The sequence below is a fragment of the Protopterus annectens genome, chromosome 6.part1 (assembly GCF_019279795.1).
Source record: "Protopterus annectens isolate FY-2018-M chromosome 6.part1, PAN1.0, whole genome shotgun sequence".
Lineage (NCBI taxonomy): Eukaryota > Metazoa > Chordata > Ceratodontiformes > Protopteridae > Protopterus > Protopterus annectens.
The window spans coordinates 43,877,960-43,902,881 of NC_056738.1; the positions used below are offsets into that span (position 1 = coordinate 43,877,960).

The 24,922-nt window shown below is 40.5% G+C and overlaps 1 protein-coding gene across 1 annotated transcript in view; it reads right to left on the reverse strand.

Annotated features, from left to right (window-relative positions):
- The window catches only part of LOC122805378 (uridine-cytidine kinase-like 1), a 1,023,926-nt gene that overhangs the window by 930,251 nt on the left and 68,753 nt on the right, over positions 1–24,922 (reverse strand). Inside the window, exon 4 of the mRNA XM_044075479.1 lies at positions 14,630–14,800. Within this exon, the coding sequence (XP_043931414.1) occupies positions 14,630–14,800 (171 nt within the window). The remainder of the gene's footprint in view (positions 1–14,629; positions 14,801–24,922) is intronic.

Below are 24,922 nucleotides of genomic sequence, written 5' to 3' on the forward strand. Positions count from 1 at the left end.
ACCTGGGATCACAAGTTGACTGTGATCTTAACATAGACCACCATGTGTCTACTGTAGTAAGGAAAGCTTTCTACTTAGCACACTATTAGTAAAGGCATCGCCTCAAGAGCAAAATAAGTTATAACCTCCCTATACTCTGCACTTATCCAGCCCATAATTGAGTACAACTCCCGGTTTGGCATGTACTGTATGTACTAAGCACCTGCAGCAATTAGAGAGACCTCAGATGAAGATCAAGGGGCTCCAGCATGTGTTTTACACCTTACACAGGCCAACTGAAGTCCCTATTACTATACTCCACATCGTACAGACTTCTTAGAGAAGACTTATGTCTGGCCTACAGAGCAATCCAAGACCCAAACCTAATGAACTTGCTGCATATCTGTAAATCAAACAGGACTTCAGCTACCCTTTTTAGGGACCTAAATATGGCCTGTGACTTAAATATGACATGCTGGGGTACAGACTTCTCTTCCAGCGACTGCCGCATCTTTGGAACAGGCTACTGATTCATGTGAAACAGAGCACCTGTATGACATTTTTCAAGAGGAATCTGGATGAGTGGATGGGGCACTGTAATTTCTTACTGGGGATGCAGCCCACAACCCTCCTGGACATGGGCAGTCATCACTAAATACAATCTTGGGTATCGACTAGCATTTCTATGGTATTACATTGGGATGAAACAGCTGGTCTTAAAATGACTTCCGGGTCAATAGCCTAGTAATCTCCTATGATCCTATTACAAAAACAAACTGTGGTGAGGAGAGAGAATCTGGAATTTGGGAAATGAGAGATGTTCTGAAATAGCTACATTCAGCAGAAATACAGTACGATATTAAATGCAACCTTAGCAAAAATGGGAAGATTAAGCATTGCAGATTTTTTAATGGAAAGAGCAAGTACATACAATTATAAGCTTATACTAACTGCAAAGAAATGGAAAACTGACCATCAGATTTTAAACTATGTAGTGATTAATATGATTATAACAGGAGGCTTTAGTTGTGATTTAAGAGGGGAGCATAAAAGATACAAGAAAAATGTTATAAAATGTGGTAAGTTAAAACTTTGGGACAAAAATTCATGGACTTACAAAAATAGCATGTATAGAACTGAAATAGATTTTATAGTATCAGAAAGCTGAGTTATAAGAAAAGGAGAGATAGTTGAAAACAGGATTTTCAGATCATCCTGCAATATAACTGGCGATAAAGGAAAACAAAGAATGTATAAAATAGGCAAAGAAATAAAAAGAATAAACAAGAAAGCATGGCATGAAGAAGGAAACAGATTAGTCACGGTTATGGAAAGATCATATTACTATGAGAACATTTTATAAAAACTGGTCTGAATGGTGGATGATATTAGAGCTGATAGGGATGGCTTTAAATAAAGAGAACCGTAAAATTTTAGGTGATGTAGCAAAGACCGTATATACTATTTAATAATGAATGAATGTTTGTGCTCGGTATAAAATTTGAGAATAAAGACACAGAATTCAAAGGAAAAAACAGAAGAAATAAAAACAAACCTATCTTTTCTGAAGAACATATAAATTATTATTCAGAAAAAAGGCTTACTTGATAAATTCAATATGGTTGGGAAAAATAGCATACTTAACAAGTAAACGTATTTATGTTACCAACAGTACTTAAAAAGGAATTCATTTTTAATTTATATGGTGCTCTAGATTAAACCCACTAAATGGGGTTTTAGATTAAACCCAGTAAAAAGAAGAGTTTTGTATGTAAATAAATAGGAAGAAGGTTTAGAGTTAATTAACCCAGTAGCATATGCTGCTTCATTAAATTTGTACAAAGTGTTAACGTGGCTAAATGAAAAAAAAATGGGAGATTAGTAGTAAACTTGTAGAAATAAAAGTACAATACATTTTGGGGTATGGTAAAGAGTAAAAGAGAGAGAGTGTATAAATGAATAAATAAAATGTTACCAAGAAAAATTTTGTGGAAAATAAAAATTGATGATACAAAAAGCTAGAAAAGTACAGTACAAGAACATAATGATAAAACATTACTATGCAAAGTCATGGGAAAAATCCTACAAATGAAAAAATGAAAGCTAAAATAAGCAAATGGTGTAATCAGAAAGCAGAATGTCAAGATATTTTGTGAAGACTAGTAATAAATAAAGTACCAGTAAAAGGAAATATTCCATATAAAAAAGAAAAGTGATAGAATGTGTTTACATTGTAAAGAAGAAGAAATTACGGAAAGTGTGTTTCTCAATGTAAAGAGTAACACAAAGTTCTAACAAACTACTAATTCAGACTAGCAAAATTAATAACACAGCCGGTGACTGTCTCTTTGCAAACTCTGTAAGTAGATCCTGGAACTCCCTTCCAGCTGATATTACCTTACTTTCCACCTTAGGTCAATTTAAAACTAGACTCAAACAACATTTGTCACTTAACTGGCTATGTCAATGTATCAAGCCTGGCTAACTCTCTCTAGAATGTGTAAAAACCCATTAACCAGTTTACTGTGTAATTTAATTTAATCCTGACGTGCTCAGGATTAACTGTAACCTGTGGAACTTGTTTAAATTGCTTACTTATGTAATCTCTGTAAATAGTCTGTTTGTAATATGTAATGCTGTATCTGCTTACCCTTGGAGCTTTTCTCCCCGGGCCTCCGCTGAAAATGGACATGCATCCAGTCGGACTATCCCGGTCAACAAATGTAAAATAAAAATAAAATAAATAAATAAAAGTTATGGGGAAAACTGTAAAGAAGATTTTTTTCAAAGATAAAAAGAAGTGGATAAAATAGCAAGAATATGATTAAGTATGGATATTATAAAAATAGAAGAAAAATATTAAAAGACTAAAGTTATTTTACGTCATGAGTTATATAAAATTAAAGAATAAATGAAATGATGTTGGTAAATGGATTTTAGCAACAATACCGAGTAAAATCAGATGGCGATTGTAGAAAAAGGAGTGGGTGTCTAATAGAGATGAACATTTATTATCCTCTGTAAAGGAAATTATAAACATGTAAATTTGTATACCTATATATTTGTACATTTGTAAATATATGAAAACATATAAATATACTATAAATAAATGTTCTTTTTATACTTCAATAAAGGACCCCTACTCTTTTTGTTAGGTGCCATGGGATCTTTTACAGCCACCTGAGCTACCACCAACTCAGGTAGACGGGGCCTTAACTTAATGTCTCTTCCCGATGGATGACACACTCAGAACCCCCATAGTGCCTTTTTTAGGCAAGGCTCAAATTCTAAACCTACCACGCTAGAACACAAAAAAGGAAAAAAAACTAAGAGTAATGCTGCTCAATGCCAGAAGTCTCAATCTCAAGATGCACACACTCGAGGCCCTTCTCAGTATGGAGAACATCGATGTCTGTGCTGTGACAGAAACCTGGTTCAAGGCTCCCGAGAGCACCCCAGCACTATCAGGTTTCACCTCATATCATGCGTTCCGGCCCCAAAATGCGGACAACACCAAAAAAGGAGGGGGGTGTCCATATTCATAAAGGACACCCACACCTCAAGGTTGGTGGCAACGCACGATGCATCGGAGACCATCCAGGTGCAATTAACCATAGGCAAGACTGCTCTGCAATTTGTAGCATGTTACAGGCCACCCTCTCAAACTCAGGAACCTCACACGGCCTTCCTGAAAACACTGGAGGGGATAAATGTATCTCCAAACACCATCATACTAGGTGACTTCACCCTAATATAGACTGGGAACACTACTCAAGCCCAAACTCTCTAGCCCAAAGGTTCCTGGAATTCATAAACTCAAATGCCATGGAACAACTAGTCACCATCCCCACAAGAGGAGAAAACATACTTGATCTCATCACCACAAACATGGGTTCACAATGTTCAACATCGGAAGTATACCCCTCACTGGTGAGATCAGATCATAAACTAATCTCGCTGGAGGTCCTCATCCCGCCCCAACCTGAAATAAAAAAGACCACAGTGAAAAACTTCTCAAAAGCCGACTTCACACTTCTAAAAACTAGTGTGGTCTCCTTTAAGGCCCCTGAGCCAGTGGTAAACATTACTCAAAGCCTTCTTTAGCTATGTTAGAAACCTAGGAGGAAACTCCCAGATATGCTCAGAATTAGTCCAAAATGATGTGAAGATTACTGAACCTACACACATTGCCAACATACTGGCTGACAGGTTCAGTGCAAACTCCCCCCCCCCCCAAAAGGAGAGATATCTATACCAGAGGATTGTATCCCCCCAAACATCTCCAACGCCCAGGTGAGAACTGCTCTCTCCAAGGCAAAAAACACAGCATCCATGGGACCGGATGGTGTCCCCGGCTGTGTGCTCCACGAACTCAATGAGGAATTAAACCCACAGTTAGGACAGCTGTTTAATCTTAGCATCACCTCAGGATACGCATTGCCCAAGGAGTGGCGCACGCGACTGTGGTCCATTTCACAAGGGCAGTGCCTCCACCACCTGGAAATTACCGTCCCACTAGCTTAACAAGCCTTATCTGCAAAGCCATGGAGAGGATCATAATGGAACTCATAAATAAAGACATAGGGAACTTGCAGACTTTGGATCCAACCCAGTTTGGCTTTGTCAAAGGCAGAGCATGCCTTTTAAACCTGGTTGACTTTTTCGAAACAGTCACCAAGGCCATTGATGAGGGAAAGGCAGTCCATACAGCCTACCTCGACCTGGCAAAGGCCTTCGACACAATACCCCACTCAGGTATCATCGAAAAACTCATCAGCTTGAATGTAAACCCATACATCACAAGATGGGTTGCAAACTGGCTAAGTGACAGAACCCACAGGGTCAGAGTTGCTGGAGCCATGTCAGACTCAAAGCCTGTCACAAGTGGTGTACCACAGGGCTCAATCCTGGGTCCACTCTTGTTCGGCATCTACTTTTCTGAAGTACAAGCAAACACAGGAGGGTTATGGCTGACAAAGTTTGCAGATGACTGCAAACTGGGCCATAGTCGAAAACACTTCTGACACAGATATCCTTCAGAAGGGCCTCACAGAAACGGATAACTGGTGCCAGAGCCATGGCCTAAAGTTAAACGCCAAGAAATGCATAGTCATACCCTTCGAAAACAAGGTTACCCCTAGCTACCATATAGGTGGCAATCCACTGAGCACAGAAGAAGTGATCAGGGACCTGGGGACCCAGGTTGACACTAGCCTTTGTTTGACACTCATGTTGCTAAAGTAGTCAGGAAAACCTTCTACATTGCCCACCTGATCATGAAGGGATTCACATCTAGATCAAGGGAGGTCATCGTCCCCTGTACTCATCACTCATTAGACCTATGATTGAGTACAATGCCCCATTCGGAATGTATCTGACCCGACACCTGCAGCAGCTGGAAAGGCCCCAAAAGTTCCTCACCAAGAGGATAAAGGGTCTCAAAATATGTCTTATGCTGCCCGACTGAAAGAACTCCAGCTCTATTCAGTCTCATACCGCTTGCTCAGAGGTGACCTGTGCCTGACATATAAGGCCATGTCAAACCCAGATTTGATGAATATGCTTCACCTCAAAAAATCTAGATCCCTAAGAACCACAAGGGCGGGAGACTTAAACCTTGACACGGTTATTAATAGGACGTGCTGGAGGGACAGATTCATCACCCAGAGACTCCCTATGCTGTGGAACAAAATCCCGGTACATGTGAGGCAGAGCACCTCGCTGGCCTTGTTCAAGAGGAATCTTGACCAATGGATGGGAGATCGCAGATATACCCCAGGGATTACTTCAGTGTCACTGCTTGACAGAGGCACAGCAAAATAATAGGCATAGTTTTATTCAAACTAAAGGGGTGGCGAAAGCCACATATCTATGGGCTAGGCTTATAAATGCCCTAGGGCAGATAGCCTAGTATGAACCTATGAACCTATTGCAAAACATGCCAAGGTTACAGTATAATGAACCATTAGTAACAGGACAGCATTAGGGTTTGGATGAAATTATAAAAAATACAGCCCTTGAAAAAAGAGCAGCCAGCATGTTAGATGACGGAAGTGAGGGTTCCTTTGTTACAGAACTAGTAAGTAGGGTAAGAAGAGCGCTGAAAACTCATACAATAAATGGATATACAGCAATAATGCGGAAGTGGCAAAATCTGTTAAACAAGAAAACTGATTTGGCCACAAGGGACTGGATGTGTCAACTACAAAAACATGCAGCCAAGTCTTGGACATTTAGAAATTTTACATGGAAGTATACCCGCAAATAATTTTAAATCTCACACAGAGAACAAAGATCCTGAGTCAATTCTATGTGTTGGAGGTGTGCAACTGTGACATGAACCAAACAGCATCTGTTTTAGCCTTCTTCACATCTGGACACATTTAAAAGAAATACAAAAATTTAAAGTATGCTTCCCATGTTATCACGCAGGAACATGTGGAAGCGAAAAAACTTGAACACTCACTCCCGTGAGGCTTCCCTCTCAGGATATTCTCAATCAGCTGTCACAGAAGAGACTGGGAAAGGAGTCGGAGCTTTTGAAAGCTGGACACTACTGGGTTACTTTGGCATATAACCCAAAATGGCACTGAGGCAGTGATAATGATGAACATTTACAACTCAAAGTCTTAACCCACTGCTCCACCTTCTAGACAAAAGGCTTTGAACCCTAACCCTCTGCCATAGGAAACTTCAGCATTGACCAGCTGTGCTGATAAGTAACATGCATAGCTTCTGTGGCTATACCAATGGTAGCCACGGTTATTCGGTACTTACCAAATGGACCATTTAAACTAGCCAGTTAGCATTTTATTTGTACACATATGCATATATTTGTACTCTTATCACAAAGCACTTGTTTTTAGAATTAGAAATCTGAAATGGACCCCAAAATTAAAAAAAATAAATAAATAAAATGTACAGTTTCTGTGGTTATCGCTCAATAGTCACATGCGTTAAAAACATTCAGCTATTACTTGCAATTTCAAGTTTACAACTATTTCTTTAGCTGCATGGTAAATCTTCCCGGCAACTTTCAATGCCCATTAAGAAAACCACTGATGCAATCAGTGATGCTTCTGTAACCCAGCACAGTACAGTTGTGTACACTTACCATAAATGTAGATGTTCAAGTGTATTCACTGTTGCAGTCATTACATTTGGGTAATCTGCTGGCAGGTTGCCCTCAGTCGGCCTGAATTCCAAAGTCTTGGGTCCTGCATTGATTGCTGTCTTTTCTTCCATGACGTCAGGTCATCAGGGGTATAAAACATGCAGCAAACGCCATTTTCTTTAGTTTTTCTTGCTCCCGATGTCAGGTGCCCCCAAAAAGGTAGCCAATTTATATATATATATATATATATATATATATATATATATATATATATATATATATATTATACATATATATATATATATATATATATATATATATATATATATATATATATATATATATTATATATATATATATATATATATATATATATATATATATATAGATATATATATATATATATATATATATATATATATATATATATATATATATATATACACATATATATATATATATATATATATATATATATATATATATATATATTATGCATCAATATAAACTTTACCTTCGTCTACAAGCAAATACATGACAGGGAGATGGTGGGAGGGCAACCTGGACTGCAACAGTGAATACACTCGAACATCTACATTTATGGTAAGTGTACACAACTGTACTATGTTCTCAGTGTTTCACTGTTGCAATCATTACATTTGGGTAGAATCCCAAAGCTATGGTTGGGGGGCTGGAGCTAAACAGCATTAGGTGCAGCTATAAGGCCCTGCAGCACTGCAGTGGCAAAGCCTGCCCTGGACTTAGAGTAAAGAGGAAAATGGTAATGCTTTGTAAAGCTGTAATCGGAACTCCAAGTAGCAGCCTCTAGAATGTCTTTGGTTTGTATTCCGCTGAGAAAGGCTGCTGAAGTAGCTGCAGCTCTGATGGAATGAGACATAATGCCCTTGGGCACAGGTTTACTATGGTGCAAGTAGCAGAAACGGATACAGTGACTTATCCACTTTGAAATTGCCTGCTTTGAAATAGCCTTTCCTTCTGATCCTGCAGCATATGACACTAGTAATTGCTCAGTTTTTCTTACAGCTTTAGTCCTGCTCAAGTAGAATCTTAGCTGTCTGCGTACGTCCAAGGAATGCAGAATTCTTTCCCCCTTGTTCTGCGGCTTTGGATAGAAAGTTGGCAGATGAATTGTTTGGTTAAGGGCCACACTGGAAACCACCTTAGGCATAAAAGTAGGATTTGTCCTCAGAGACACCCTGTCTGGGTAAAATATGATAAAAGGCTCTACAGCCATGAGGGCCTGTAGCTCTGAAACTCTTCTTGCTGAAGTAATTGCTAGCATCAGAGCGGTTTTCCATGATAAGAACTTTAAAACAACAGTAGCAGCTGGTTCAAATAGAGGCAGGGTGAGCAGTTGCAGCTGGTTCAAATGGAGGCAGGGTGAGCTTTTCCAACACATAATTGAGGTCCCATGCAGGTAATGGTGATCTTCTAGGACGCCTTACATTTTTGGCTCTTCTAAGATGCTGCTTTAGTAAAGGATGAGAAAAGATCGGTAGCTCTGTATTGCAATGAGCCGAAATGGCAGAGGCATGGATTTTGATTGATGAGAAAGATAGGCCTTTGTCAAGCATCTCAGTCAAGTATTGTAATATCTGAGGCATATTTGGTTCTGCTGCATCAGTTCCTTGTGCTGGATTCCAAGCACAGAATCTCTTCCATTTCTCAGCATAAGATTTTCTAGTACTAGGCCTTCTGGCTTCCAAAATGACATCCATCACAGCTTTACTGAGAGGTGTTGTTTGTATGACTACATGATTAGCCACACTGCCAGGTTCAGAGTCTGTAGTTGATTGTGCAGGATCTGATTGTTTTGCTGGGAAAGTAGTTGTGGTCTTTGAGGTAAGGTCCAAGCTGGGTATCGAGACAAGTTCCTTAGGATTGGGTACCAGTATTGGCGGGGCCAGTCCGGGGCAATTAATATCATCTTTGGCTTCTCTTGTCTGACTTTTAGGAGGACCTTGGGTAGAAGAGGCAGAGGAGGAAAGGCGTATACAAATAGGTTTTTCCAACTGAAGGATAGGGCGTCCACTTTCCATGCTTGTCTGTGATAAGTCCTTGTGCAGAATCTTTTCAACTGATAATTTTGAGAAGCAAATAGATCTATGTCTGGGCTCCCCCATTTCTCCGTTATGTTGAAGACTTGTGGATTTAGTTTCCACTCGTGAGGATCCATAAGGTTTCTGCTTAAATCGTCTGCCAGAGTGTTTTGTTTTCCTGGCAGGAATTGAGCTTGAAGATGCATTTGGTAGGTCAACGCTGTGTCCCACAGTGCCATGGCTAATCTGCAAAGGGGGTATGAGTATGTGCCCCCTTGCTTGTTTATATACCACATGACTGTGGTGTTGTCCGTCTTTATCAGTAGTTGTCCTGGATGAAGCAAGTCCTTGAAGGCTGTTAGAGCATTTTGAACAGGTAGCATCTCTTTCTGGTTGTTATGTCGATTAATTTGTTTTGGTGTCCATAAGCCCTGAATGCATCTTCCTGCCATGTGGGCCCCCCAGGCATAATCTGATGCGTCTGTTGTTAAGGTTTGGCTGGCAGGGGGTAGAGTGAAGGGCAGTCCCATGTTTTGGTGACAGGTCTTTGCCCACCACAGAAACTCCTGTTGTAGGCAGGGTATGAGAGGAATCATTGTTTCCAGACTCTGTGAATGTTGACCCCATAAACTTTTTAGGTACCACTGAAGTTTCCTCATATGCAGTCTTGCATATGGAATTAGTAGGATGCAGGATGCCATGAAGCCCAGAGCCTGCAGAATTTGTCTTGCAGAAGACTGGGTTTTTGTTGCCATCAGTTTGAAGTAAGTAGTCAGTTGCCTTTGCTTGTCTGGCGTGAGGTAAGCCATCTGGGCAGTTGTATCTAAGCTTGCACCCAGGAAGGTTATCTTTTGAGAGGGTACCAGTTGTGATTTCTTTTCGTTTATTGTGTACCCTAGGCATGTTATAGAAGCCTTCTCACAAATGCCAGGTGTCGAAGAAGAGTGTCCTTGTTCTCTGCTTGAATGAGACAGTCGTCCAAGTAAGGATATAATTGTATACTTCTTTGTCTGTAAAATGCAATTACTGGTGCCAGGCACTTTTTAAAGACCCTGGGCACAGTAGATAAGCCAAAGGGCAGTGCAGAGAATTGGTAATGCATTGGCTTAATCTTGAATCTGAGGTATCTTCTGCACAATTGTCTTGGGACATGCAGGTATGCCTCTTTTAGGTCTAAGGTCACCAGCCAACCATTCTTGCCCAGCATGGGCAGAAGCTGCTGCAAAGTCAGCATTTTGAATTTTGGAATACCCAGGTATGTGTTCAAAAAATCAATAAATCCAGTATTGGCCGCCAGGCCTTGTCCTTTCTGGGTACCAAGAACAGTAGAGTAAAAAACCTTGTCCTTTTTCCTGTTGTAGCACTGTCTGAATGGCCTCCATATCCATGAGGGACATAACCTGTTTCTGTGCCTTTGCCCATTGATTTTTTGGCAGATCTGGCCAACCATTTGCCATTGGCAGAGTGTGGAAATGGAATCTGTATCCCTGTGATACAATGTTTAGTACCCACTTGTCCTGGCCTATTCACTGCCAATTTTGAGCAAAAAGTGCTAATTTTCCCCCTATGGGTGCTGCCAAAAGATAAATGCTTGGTGTAGGCAGAGGGAAGTCATTGGGATTGCTTTCTGTAGGTTTGCGCTTTATCTCCTCCAGATTTTGAGGTGGAAGCGCCCCATTGCTTTGACCTGTATGAATCTTGCACCTGGTATCTGGAACCCTTAGGGTGTCTGGATTTGCCCCTTTGAGCTCTGTCTGACACAGGAAAGGACCAATTTTTTGTAGGCCAGTGTCTACTGAATCTTGGTGGCTGCACATGTTAGAAATCTAGCAGTTTGCATAGACTTAGCTTTGTCTTCCATTTTCTTTAGAACCTCTTCTGACTTAATACCAAACAGAGAATTCATGCTGTAAAGGTGCATCTAGCAATTTAGCTTTAACATGATCAGGCAAATTTTGTTCCTTTAACCAGGCATGCCTCCTAATCACAGATCCAGTAACTGCGGCCCTGCAGGAGGCCTCTAAGGAATCAAAACCACATTAAAAAGTATGCTTTCCAACTTGTTCAGCTGCATGCAATAATTCCTGCAATTCCTTATTTTCTGCACATTCTGAAATCAACATAATTTTCTGTTTCAGCAATCCCATAACATGTTGTTGGTACTTAATCATATGAAATTGGCAGTTTAAGGCCCTGATTGTCAAGGTTGCAGATGTATAAACCTTTTTCCCCCATCTGTCTAGTGCCCTTGAATCTCTGTCAGAGGGTGTAGGATTTTTTGCTGGTGAGGCCTTAACTCCCTTTGGACCCTGTGAAATGGTTTCAGGATCAGCAGCAGGGTTTCTAAATAAAAATTTATGAGAGTCAGGTACCCTGTAATATCAGTCAGGCTTACTGGGAGCCGGAGGTAAGGAGTCAGGAGTCAAGCTTGCCTCTGAAAACACATCATCCACAATGTCTAAAACAGGGGGGGTAGCTAAAGGCTTGTGCTGATGGAGAAAGAAATCTCTGAGCCTCTTTTTTGATTCCGAAAAATCTTGACTCTCCCAGTGAAAATGCTCCCTCAAAGTATGCAAGGTTTCTCCAAATGAATAATCCTCAAGAGGAGATGCAGATGGAAAAGACTCCTCAGCATCAGAATCCTCATAGGGAGGTATAGACTATTCCTGATCAGAATAGGAATCAGAAGAAATAGAAACCTGATCTGAAGATTCATAATCAGTGTCTTGCCTAGGCCTCTTATCTGGAGGGGGATGGGTACCCCTGATCAAAGTAATAAGGTCTTCAGCCGTTTTGATCATCTGTTTTTTAGGCATAGAAGCCTTGTGCACGTGTCTCATGCGTCAGTTTTTTAGTTTTAGAAGTTGCTTTTGTCTTTCGTTTTGCAGCTGTTGTCGGTTTGATATACAAATGTTGAGGTCTGAATACACCCTCAGAAGCTGGTGCCTGCTCAGCGGCTCCGGACCCATCCGAGGGAGATACATCCATCGGTCCAAAACCTTAAGTAAATTGCGGCATGGGTGTCGGTAGAGGCCTGCGACTCGAAGGTAGCGGGTATCAGGGGCTGCGAAAGCGCCTCACTGAGTACCGGCGACTGGTTTAGGAGAAGCTTCGCCGGTCTTGGATCTCGATTGCCTTTCTCTGTCCTTTTCTTTGCGTTTATGTACTCCGGTAGTCGGATTGCTATCCGATGACATTTCAGGGTAGTTAAATCTGTTTCCAAAATACTTTGATGCAAAAATATACCAATGCTTAATAGTGTGTTGGTTAAATCTAGCACAAAACCGACAGCCAGGCACGTTGTGATCAGGGTCTAGGCAAGGAATACAGTACAAATGGAAATCCTTATGAGTTATTTGCTTCCCACAAGTAATACAATTATTAACTTTTTCTGACATCAGTAAAAAGCAAGAAAAAAAAGTTTCCCCAATGGGGTACTTAACTTTAGTGAAGGCTTCGGTTCTGAAACTCAAAACTCTAATTTTTCAGTAGTCGGCCGACCGGCACTTGCGAAAATGCTTCTGCTTCGGGCACCGCGTGGCAAGAAAGACTAAAGAAAATGGCGCCAGCTGCATGTTTTATGCCCCTGACGACCTGATGTCATGGAAGAGAAGACAGCAACCGACGCAGGACCCAAGACTTTGGAATTCAGGCCAACTGAGGGCAACCTGCCAGCAGATTACCCAAATGTAATGACTGCAACAGTGAAACATGAAGAAAACATCTTCCCTTCAGTGATGCCTCTAACCCAGCACCTGGCTTATAAAAGAGTCCCCTTTACTCTGTGTGTGTGTGTGTGTGTGTGTGTGTGTGTGTGTGTGTGTGTGTGTGTGTGTGCGTATGTGTGTGCGTATGTGTGTGCGTATGTGTGTGTGTGTGTGTGTGTGTACATGTGAAAAAACATCCTCTTCAGCAGACCTCGGAAGCGCTATGAAGCTGTGCTCATAGTAAACATTTCCAAGATCTACAAGTCAAGCTTTGAGTGTTGGGAAAACAAACTAAAAGAAAATGAGCAATTTACTAATTACACAAGATAAAGTAGGAATGCAGTTATTCAGCCAGAAAGGGACCAAAACTCCACAAAAGCACTTTACCAGTTTGTAGACCACCATGTAGTTCAATCCCATGTGAATGTTTTCAGAAGAGCATTCCCCATAAAAACAGCAATTTATATTTAAGCCAAACATTCTACCTCTTAGTAGTTTATATACTCATCTAAAAAGACAAAGGAAGGGTAATACAGGAATGTTAATACCAGCAGGTGTACAGCACCTTTAAACATGTCATAAAGTAGTCCTTCCTCTGACGATTAAATACAGAAATAAATACAAGTACCACATAAAAAAACCTTAAGAACATATATGTTAAAAAAATGTCTATTTTGATTAAATGCAAGAAGGTGTTCAGGGGTACACATGGTACAGATATTACAGTTTTGAGTTAGTTGCTCATAATCATCTTGTGCTGGCATTGATCTATGCCATGCACAAGCCAGACTGCCTTATCACTTACAGAAGGTCAATTTGTTGCAAGGATATTTTTAATTTAAACAAAATAGTGTAAGAAACTTGTGTGTGTGGAAGATTTTCAGTCCATATATCTCTAGTTAATCACTGTACATTAATCGGATCAGACAATAGTAGTAGAAGTAGCGAACAAACTCTTAAGTCAAAAAAATAAAAAAATATATATAATTTGAAATATTGTACAGAATTACTAAGTGAGGCAGCCACGGTGGTGCAGCGATTAACAATGTCGCCTCACAGCAAGAGGTTCTCCGGTTCAATCCTCGGCTGGGGTGCCTTCTGTGCAGAGTCTGCATGTCCTCCCTGTGGTCATGTGGGTTTCCTCCCACATCCCAAAGACATGCTGTAGATGGATTGGACACTCTAAACTGGCCCTAGGCATGAGTGCATGCGTGTGTGTGCCTTCCGTAGAAGGTTGGGCTCTGGGCTGGCAACTCGATACCATAAAACTCCACTGCCAGTCATGAGTAGACCAGTAATCCACTGTGGTGACCCCTAACCGGGAAAAGCCGAAAGAAGAATAAATACAGAATTACTAAGTATTCGAAAGTAACCCAAGCAAGGCAGGCAGCCTGTTTCCATTCGAAGATCCTTTATTAAGTACACAGATAAGCGATCCAAGTAAAACAAAAATAGTTTCCTCACAAGCTTTCTAAATATATATATATATATATATATATATATATATATATATATATATATATATACATACATACATACATACACACACACACACACACACACACACACACACACACATATATATATATATATATATATATATACATACATACATATATACACACACACACACACACACACACACACACACACACACTTTTTATCAGGCAAGGGAGTGGTTTATTGTGCTGTAAAACAAAGTGTTATATTTTTAATTTAATATACCGTCAACTGCTTTAACTACCTATTACAGCGATTAAAAGTCATACCCAGTCTTTTCTTCGACTATGTGTGGTGAAGTCATAAACAGGGACTTTGACACTCTTCCCCTTTTTCAGCTTCCTGATGGTGTTGATCAGCAACTCAAAGTCAAATGCATCTGGATGGTCAAAGTTGTACTCATTTTTGGCAGCCAGCACCTGCTCTTCCTTGCTCAGCACCTAGAATCACAAACAAAGTCTAGAAAGAAAACATACCTTAATGCACACAAACATTCTACTGTGTATAGAGAGTAATGTACGTTGCATCTAAACCACTACTACACTTTCCCATATGCAAGCTGTAAATCTGGATATTTTGTGAACTGGTCAAACAACACTTTTCAGTCACAATCCATGTCATAACTAAGTGATTTAAATTCATCATAAATAAAAAACAGCATCTAAATACATCTTCTGAAAGCTCACATTATTAAAAAGTGAGGTTCATCATCATTCAAGAATAGAAAGCCTAATTGAGGAACAGGCAATAAAAGCAGTAGCCCAAATTATTCCAGGACCGAAATTCTACAGCACACTTGTAATTCAAGTAATAGGAAGTGGTGGTCCGAAAACTGCATGCATGATAATTTATGTGCCTGCCATCACATAATAGGGACATAACTATCAAACATACTTGACATAAGTGCTGAATACATGCAGCATTTATCCAGTGGCTAGATTAGCTCTTGTGAAATCCTAGAAAGCCAAGCACTCACAGCAGTATGTTACTAAAATATGCCACATGACTGTACAAAGCAGACCGTTTTAAGTCATACGAAGAGCTCAGTGATGTGAATAAAGATAAAACAGGAATTATGCAAGGACTTCTCATTAGTACTAATAAATGTGCACACTGATTGGCCAGCCCCAACAGCGTGCCCGTTGTAAATAGCACACATGCCAATAGAAAAAAAATCCCGCCAGTGAAGTACCATTGAGTGGCCAAAATTATCTACCGATGTATACAACGGAGGGCAGACCAAATACAAGAAAAATCAGGTATGTTCTGAAAAAGTAAAGAAAACTACAATTTCTTAACTATCCCTTCTTAAATCTCGGCACATTGTCGTACCTCTGAACTATCAGTATTTTTGAAAAATGTCTAGATTTTTTTGCCTCATACTATTAAAAACAAAATGCAACAGAGATTCTTTTTTTCTTAGCTGCTTCTGTTGAACAGCACTGATGTACTGTGCAAGCATGGAAATGCAAGTCCTATACACATGCATCAGAAAATGCAGAACAGGGGAAACAACACAGAGGAACAGTAGAGCCCTGTTATACAGACATATTTAAGAAAGGTAATTTCTTTCTTAAATAATGTCATTGTATAATAGCAATAACCTACTCCTGGGTGTGGGTAATGCTGGATTTACCCACAGTTGTCTTTGGTCACTCAGACTTCATCCTTGTTATCAAACCACACCAACCACAGGTAAATTCAGCATTGCCCACACCCGGCCATGGGTTATTGCTTAAGAAAACTATAATAACAGACAGGTTTACTGAACAGTGTTAAGATGGCTGCACCTGAAAAAAATGCAGAAACACCAACACACCGAAACAGCCAATGAAAATATCAAAAGGAAAGGGTTTCTTAAGTGGGAGTGCAAAGTCCCTTAGACTGCATCCACTTCCCCTTGCAGTTTGTAAATTAACTCAAAGACTACACTACAATAATACTGCAGAAAAACACTTGGTTTTATCAGCTTTGGTGGACGAGCACCGACTACAACCCAGACAACCACAGACCGACTAGCAGGTCGGATGCTTGACTGCTGGCAAACAGGAAAGCAGGCCTATCCTGGGAGAAGAGAATAGTGGAGACAGATGGAGCTGACGCTGACACACAGACACACACACAGACACGCACAGACACACACAAGTTATCCCTCAGAGAAGGAAGTCCAAGGCCAATGCAGAAAGGTGGCCTGGGTACAGATGTTAGGCTCACCAAGCCCCAATGGGTGGACTTCAGACCGAGCATGCAGAGGCATACACTTGCAAGGGGAGGGCATTGTAGAACACCGCCGTAATGCAGTTCACTCGTCCCTCTAACTAGGAGGGTGGGGGTTAGGCCATTGACATCAGCAAATAGCTTCCAGACTGACCCCCCGCGACAGCTCCAGCATCAGTTCCAGGTGAAATCCCCATAGCAAAGGAGTGAATGGACTCTGTCAAGAGAAGGTTTGGTAGTCAGAAAGCATGAGGCAAAAATAACCTAAACAGTGGATTTCGGTACAACATCCTCTATTCTGTTTTAGTCTGTGTTGGTATTTTCAAGTATTTTCTCTTAAAAATCAGAAGACAAAAGAAGAAATTCACAAAAAGAAAAAAATATTTTCTTCCTACTGTTAGGAAGCTTTATTAAGCCCCTAAACTCACAAAGGTTCTTGAGCCCCGAGTGCCTATACAGTCAACTATCTGAATCGGCCCTTGCTACCTTATGCCCATCAAGTATCCCAGTTGGGTGGGGTTCCTGAAAAAGTTCAGTGGGACAGTAGTCAGAGTTGCTTGACATGAATGGCGAGGGTGTGGCAGTCACAATGGCCCCTTTTGCCATCAAATATGTAACGGGGGAAGGATTTATTTCACGTTTTCTCTCCCTTCTGTTAAAAATCAGGAAAATAAAACTTGAAGTCCATAATACAGAGGACTAATTCTTGTGTGATCCCATGACCTACAGAAAAAAAGAGTTGCTAAGCCCTAACCCTCTAATTTGTCTGTCCTTCTCTGGGTCTAGTCCCCATTATCTACCAGGCCCCTCCCAGAAGTAAAGTAGCACTCTCCCACTGAATCCACTTTCCTCAGCCAACTTTCCAGTATTCAGGTTGCTGCAAGACTTCAAGTTCCTGGTACAGTTTAACCAATGCCCAGCATCACAAATCAATCATTTAACTGCAAGAAAGTACATTTCTGTAAGTAAACTTACCATAGCAGTCGACATTCGAATGGTCACTGCTCCAGTAGCCTAAGCTATATGGGTTACATCCTGCAAGGATATAACGGTCAGCCAGCTTCCAAAACTTCAAGGAATCTTCTTCACACTAAAACCATTAGTCAGCTCGAGCTAACTTGACTAAAAAAAGACAGGTTTGGGTGCCATACCCTTCAGACATTTCATGCCAACAGAGAGAGGGAAGCTGAACCATGAAAACACAATGCTAGGAACAAAAAATAAAAGTCCTCATCCTGGCAATAACACAAGAAACAGGAGGAATGGAGAGAGGGAGGGAACAAGAGGCTACTGCAGCAGTGATCATTCAAACATCAACGGTTATGATACATTTACTTACACAACTGTACTACATTCATCACCATGATCACTGCTGGATCACTGCTGGATTAGGCTAAACTATAGGGGATAGATTAACATGGTTTACAAATTTTAGAAGGTGGAAAAAGAACAGTCCAGGAACCTGTGGAGAAGGGTCCTAGCAAGCCTGATCTAGACCTAGGGAAGGAATCCAGCTTAAAGTGATTTATAAAAGTATGTACAGAGGAACAAGTTACTGCATCTAGAATACTTCTAGAATCCAACCCTTTCAAAAAGCTGTAGATAAAGCCAAGTCCCTGGTAGAGTGAGCCTTGACCCTGTCTGGAACAGTTTTGTTGTGGTGAATACTGTGATGCCCTCACACTGGCCCAGTAATCAAGGAGCCTCAATCCTCACCACTAGCACCAGAGAGAGGCATGCACATCGGGAAGGATAACAAGCACACACACAGTAAAGTACAATTTCCCTTAAGAGCACACAGAGATCTCAATCAGTCTGGGGCTGGTTTCTCCCTTTCTCTCCAGATCCCCAATAAGACTCCCCACTGGCACAGCTATAGGGTTCAGATCTCAGCCGAGTAGTCAAGCCAAAACCTCCAGCACCCTCTTTCTCCAACCAGTGCTTAGTGTTCCTGCCCAAGTAGCTGACACACACACACACAAACACACTTTTGAGATTTGGTTTATATACAAACACACAGACACTCCTGGGGAAGGGTGGCACAGGTTCTCCAGCTATGCCCTCTCCTGCCAGGCTATAAAGTAGTAATCACTGCCACCAACTACTATTATCAGCTACCAATAAGGTCCTTTCCAAAGGATGGCCAATTTCACTGTGTAATATTACTGTTATCCAAATAGTAAGTGTGACCCAGGGCTAAAGCTATTGGAGTGGCTTGGACAGTATCACCAAATACATGCAATGTACTCTAAGAGCTTAAATTACCTTTACACAAAACAGCCACAGTTAAAAGGTTTAAACATATTTAACAATAATTAATAAAAACAAGACAAATCTTATAAATTCAACACAGTGCTAATCAAGAGTTCAGAAATCACAGGAAAATGCTTTAAAATAATACCGTAGAACAGTTGACAAATATAGAAAACAGCTAGACCAATCTGGCTATTTCTATCTATCTCTAAGAGAAATCACTGTTCTAAATAAATATCTTGCATATTTCCTATGAGTCTCTAATGCAAGGACTTTTAAGGAATCACACAGTGAAAACTCTAGCCTTGCTAGATTTTTCTGTAAATTTTCACAGATTTGGTATGCCATTTGACATGTTTACTCACCGTTTTAAATTGTTATTAGGGATACTTTGCAAACAGCCTTATTGTAATACACATCAGCTAGGTAACCTTGCAACCTTGATTCCTCAGTGTAACAGAATTGCGCTCACCTACCTGAATTAATAAAGAGGAAGAATTTAACATGGAATGACGACTCGCATATTTCTTTCACTGTAGAAGCATTTAAGAATGAGGAAGAATTTTACTAGGACTGGGATACTATCTAATGATTTTTTCCTTTGGTTAGTAGCTGCTCAGTACCTCTTTCAACTTGCTGGTTTGGACGACATAGGTTTCCTAACATTCCAAGCTTCAGATTTGCTGAGATTTTGTTGATCCACCGATGTGGCTATCTTAGCAAGCAAGAGATTAGGGTACACGCAAGGCCACTATTCGAGTGGACCGCCTAGTGAATTTTGGCTTAAGCCTCATATTTGGTTAAGGAAAGGAAACATGGAGATGGAGAGACCGCCTTAAAGTAAACGCAGATACTACTTTTAGGCATTAAAGAAGGATCATCAAAGAAACCCTGTCCCCAGGGAAATGTAGGGTTGACTCACAATAAGAGTTTGTAATTCAGACACCTTTCTTGCAGAGGTCAAATCAATAAGTAAAACTACTGTCCTTGTTAAGAATTTCAAGTCAGCCTGGTTAGCTTTTTCAAATGGAGCAAGTGTTAGCTTCTGTAACATAAAATTAAGATTCCAAAGAGGGGACATGAGGAAACTTTGGGTAAACAGCCCTGACCATTTCCAAAAGGAAGAAAGAATCATTGTTGCCCGAGCCAGAAGGGAGTCACCACAATGATCTTGGGGGATTCGTTCTCAATCTTGAGAGGCACCCTGGATTATCAGTGGAAAGGATGGAAAAGCATACAGGAACATTCCTGTCCAAGGGAAAAAAAAAAAAAAAAAAAAAACATCTGTTTTACAGGCCTTCTTGCATGGTGTCTTGGAGCAAAATCTTGTCAGCTGATTGCTCAGAAATGAGGCAAGTTGGTCTACATGAGGAACTCTTCATAGAGGGATCAAATCTTGGAAGACCCCTGATCCAGTTTCCATTCATGAGGGTCTATCCTTGTCCTGCTCTGGTAGTCTGCAACACAATTTTTCTCTGACTGAAACTGGCATGCCTCTAGAGTGAGACCGTCTTGCAAAGATATATCCCAAGTTTATATAGCTAGTCTGCAAAGAGGGTACAACTTTGTCCCCCTTGCTTGTTGATGTACCACATGACTACGGGGTACTGTACAACAACTTGAAGGAGGTCCTGGATGTCACTAGTCTTGTGTATTCAAATAAGACAATGTGGCTGGCTGTTCGTTTGAGTAGTTTACTACACACAAACATATCAGGATAGATGACTGGAACATTAAGCTAAACACACTGACTGCTATATACATACATGCTTTCACTCTGGCTACTCACTCAAAATGGCACTTTTGCTTGCACGTGCTCACTGACTGAAATGGCTCTGAATGGTACAAACACACTGATCTACATCCTCCCTCTGTGACTATTCTGTTATGCAATGAAAATGACAATCAAGCATGCAAATTACACACATATATACAAACAATAACAATAATGTCCAAGTTGCTGTGTATTTGGTATTAGGTCTTGAGATACGACCCAACCTCGTAATGCAATACTTAGAACTGGGTTTAGCAACAGGGACAGTCACTGGGGAATGTTCGAGGATTTTCGGGGACACTTTCAGGAACTGACAAAATATTCTCCGGAACAGGAACACTGGACAAATCACTCTGAGAATTAAGAGTCTCTGTTACAAGCAAAATGTTGCAACACTGGCTCGGACACAAGTAGCAAATGTTTCCGATTCTGCCTGAATTCCATGCCTTGTGACTATGTATGAGCTTGGTTCTTCACACAAATGTTTCAAAAAGTCCAATTCGGTTGAATCCTTTTGCTATCTGCATTCTCAGCATCTCTCCTTTTAAATATGTTCAGAGGCTTGCTGATTTTGTCATAGCAGGATTTTTGGGAGAAACGCTTCTTTAGGAATTGAGCTTTTACTGTTTTATTATTTTTAGCACTTGGAACCAGCAAATTCTTACTGATTGCCAGTGTGGTTCTGGTTTGTCTCGACACTAACCTCTGGGCAGGTGAAACAAGAGGATTGTCGCGAGGTAGGTTTCCCTAAGCAGATTAAGAAAAATATCAGTATTGTCCTGTTTAGACTTTTCCAACAGCCGTTTTGCACTTGAACTGTACATTCAGCCAGGCCGCTTGATTGTGGGCATTCAGGACTACTCATAATATAAGCAAAGTCCCATGTTTCAGCAAATCTTTTAAACTGCCGATTTGTAAACTGTGCACAATTGTCAGAAATAACTTTGTGAGGACTACCATGGACAGAAAAATGTCTCAACTTTGTAATGACCATACTGGATGTCAGGTTAGGAAGCAGGTCAATCTCAAACCAATATGAATAAGAGTCTACTAACACCAAGTAATGGTTGACCATTCCACTTGAAAATATCTGTAGCTACTGTCAACCAAGGTAGTTCGGGAATCTGGCTTAGCTGAAGTGGTTCTTTTTTGTTGATGCAGTTTAGTACCATTACAAACAGAACAAGATAAAAGTTATTTTGCAATATCTTTTGACGTAGACGGCCAAAATACTAGTCCTTTCACTCTTCTTTCAGTAGAATCAGTTCCTGGGTGGCCATAATGCAAGACTTTAATATACTCTTGTTGCAAGGATTTTGGAACAATCACTTTTGGATCTTTTATGATTATACCATCTTCCAGGAAAATCTCATCTCTGCAAGGAAAACACTGCTGCACATCTGGTGGTAGACAAGATTGCTCCGACTGCCATCCTCGACTGATAAAATGGTTGAGCTTCTGGAGAACTGGATCTGAAGCTGTGCGAGTTCTAAGCTCATCAAGATGTGTGGAAGAAAAATTTCTCACTTCCAAATTAGGTTTCTCATTGTCATGCTGTTCAGTGGTTTTCCTGTGCGATCTGGATAAATTATCAGCAAGATAGACAATTGTCTTTTGTGTAGACCAAATGAAAATGATACTTTTGCAATTTCAACATCATGCGTTGCAATCTCGCAGGAGCTGTGTGTCTAGGCTTTTTCAAAATAGCAACCAAAGGTTGGTGGTCTGTCTCAATTTGAATAGAACAGCCATAAATATAATCATGGAACTCTGAACATGCAAACACAATTGCCAAGAGCTCTTTCTCTAATTGACCAGACTGCATCTCTGTCTGGGTTAAAGTTCTAGATGCATAGGCTACTGGTCTATCCGCTTGAAGAATGACTACACCAAGACCAAATTTCAAAGCATCACAAGAAACAGTGACAGGTTTCTGACCAAAGATTCAAAGAATTGACTGCCTTGATCATGGCAAGCATCCCTTATACTTATGTGCTTGCATCTGTCCTTGGTGTCCCACACACTGCACTTTTATCCCTCCTGAAACTGCTCCCCATGCAAAGTCAGGAGTCTGTGGTGATTGACTGCTTTGGAACAGGGAAGAATGGGAGACCTGGATTTAAGAATATTTGCAGTCTCCACCAAGTGTTATCCCTTCAAAATACACTGACATTTGAAAGGACAAAGAATGTTGGTAATGGGACCAAAGATACTTTAGATACCACTGTATCTTTCTCATGTAGAGTCTTGCCAGGAGTATCATGCGAATCATAAAAGCCAAGTGACCCGAAATCCTGTGGTATTCCCCTGCAGTGAACAAAGTGCAAGTGGAAAACCTTGGAAATAAATCTATTTTTTTTCCTGTGAAAGAAAAGCTCTTTGAACTGAGAGTGAAGAATAACTTTTTGAATGTTCTCTTGGAATTCCAGCCTGTTTAATAGCTTGCTCCCCCAGGCGAGAGATGCCTGGCACTTTGAAAAAGACTCTGCAAAGACAAGCAAGTCATCTAAGTATGGAAAAATGTGGATAGCCAGTAGCCTGCAATGAGCTTAAAACTAGACACTGAACACCCTTGGTGCTGTGGATAGTGCAAAGCGTTAAGGCACAGAACCAATAATGTAATCCAGACACACAGTACCTTAAAGAATCTTAAGAAAGGTATGAAGTCTGGATGAATAGGTACATGGATAAGCATCTTTTAAATCTAGAGTTACTAGGAAACGTGAATGAGGAAGAAGAGGTATGAGGTTGTGAAGGGACAACATTTTGAATTTACACACCATCACAAATGGGTTTAGAGGAAAAAATCCAGAACTGGTCTCCACGCATTTTTTTGTTCTCTGACACTAAACATTTTTGAATAAAAACCTTTTCCCACTTGGGAAGGAGGTACTGATTCTATCACTCCACAGGTACCACATAATAGACAGGTGGAAATAAGTGTCTAATCTGGTGGATGAGGGATTACACCCACAAAGGACAAAGTTTTCCCCACTGCTATCTGTAACCTTGATGAATGAGCTTCAGAAACCATTTGTCTAAAACTATCTGTTGTCAAAGAAAAAAGTGGGGATTCCTACTTTCTGGAGGGGAAGAGAGACTGCCGGGGGGGCAGTCCCTTAAACAGTCACTCTGACTTGTACTGTCCTTTATTTTGCGTGGTTCCTGAATAACTTGGAACCGCCTTGCCATTTTCTTCTTAACCATCTCTTTAACCTGCATTTTGCTGAGCCCGTTTATTTTTTACTGAAACTGGATGAAGGGTTAGAGAATCCCTTACAAAAAGGGGGGCTGAAAAAACGTTAGCGACTCCCTGTATCAACATACCTCTTTCATCACACTTTTCATCACCTCTGCAGCAGAGGGCCCAAATGCTAAATCTTTAGCCAAATGAGAATTTAAAATCTCATTTTTATCAGCGGAGAGGTTCTGAGAATACAGCCAAGCAAACCTCCTCAAGAAAGTACCTTACTAAAAATATGCACTTTCATGGAGGCCAAAGCCTTTGAAGGAGCAGCAACTGAATCATACACACGCTGTAAACAATAAGTAGCTACATGTGCAATAGGAAGAAAAAAATTTAAAGCTGATTTTTTCCTCACAAGAAGAAAATGTAGTCAAAACATTCCTCAATTTCACAATTAGAATAAACCTTAACATAAGAGTATGACTATTCAAAATTCTGAAAAAAAATCAAAGTTGCAGAAGAATACACTTTTTCCCTTATTTATCAATAACCTTTTCATCCTTATCAGAAAGAGTAGGATTGGAATTTACTACATGTTTAGCAGCAAAAAGATTATCTAAAGCTACAGCTGCTGGATCAGGTTTGGGAAAAGTACCTTTTTAGGGGGAGCTCGCTGAATATCAGGAAAATTGCAGGCAGCAACACACATTCTCCAAAGCTGAGAGACCTGGAGGAATAGGTGAAAGTTCTGGAAATTCCTTCTGCAACAGCTCATAGTAATTTCTGAGGGACCGAGAAACCCATTGTATTTACTGGCACATTCTGGAAAGTGTCTCACAGAAAGAGAAACCCCACAGAAAGAATCAGAAACTGAGCTCTCCTCAAAGTCTGAATCAGAAATCTGAGGAGAATACCCTGTACGAGTCCCTTCATCTTCATGTGGAAATTCAGGATCTTGAATCCCTTCAGGGAGAGAGAGAGAGACACCTCATTTACCAGAAACCATTTAAAGAAGGATCAATAGCCACGAACAACTTGAAATTTGACATGCATATCCAGCAAACAGTCATAAAGATTCAGTAATTTGGTGTACTGGAGGGAGCTAAATACAATCCCACTGATACTTCAAGA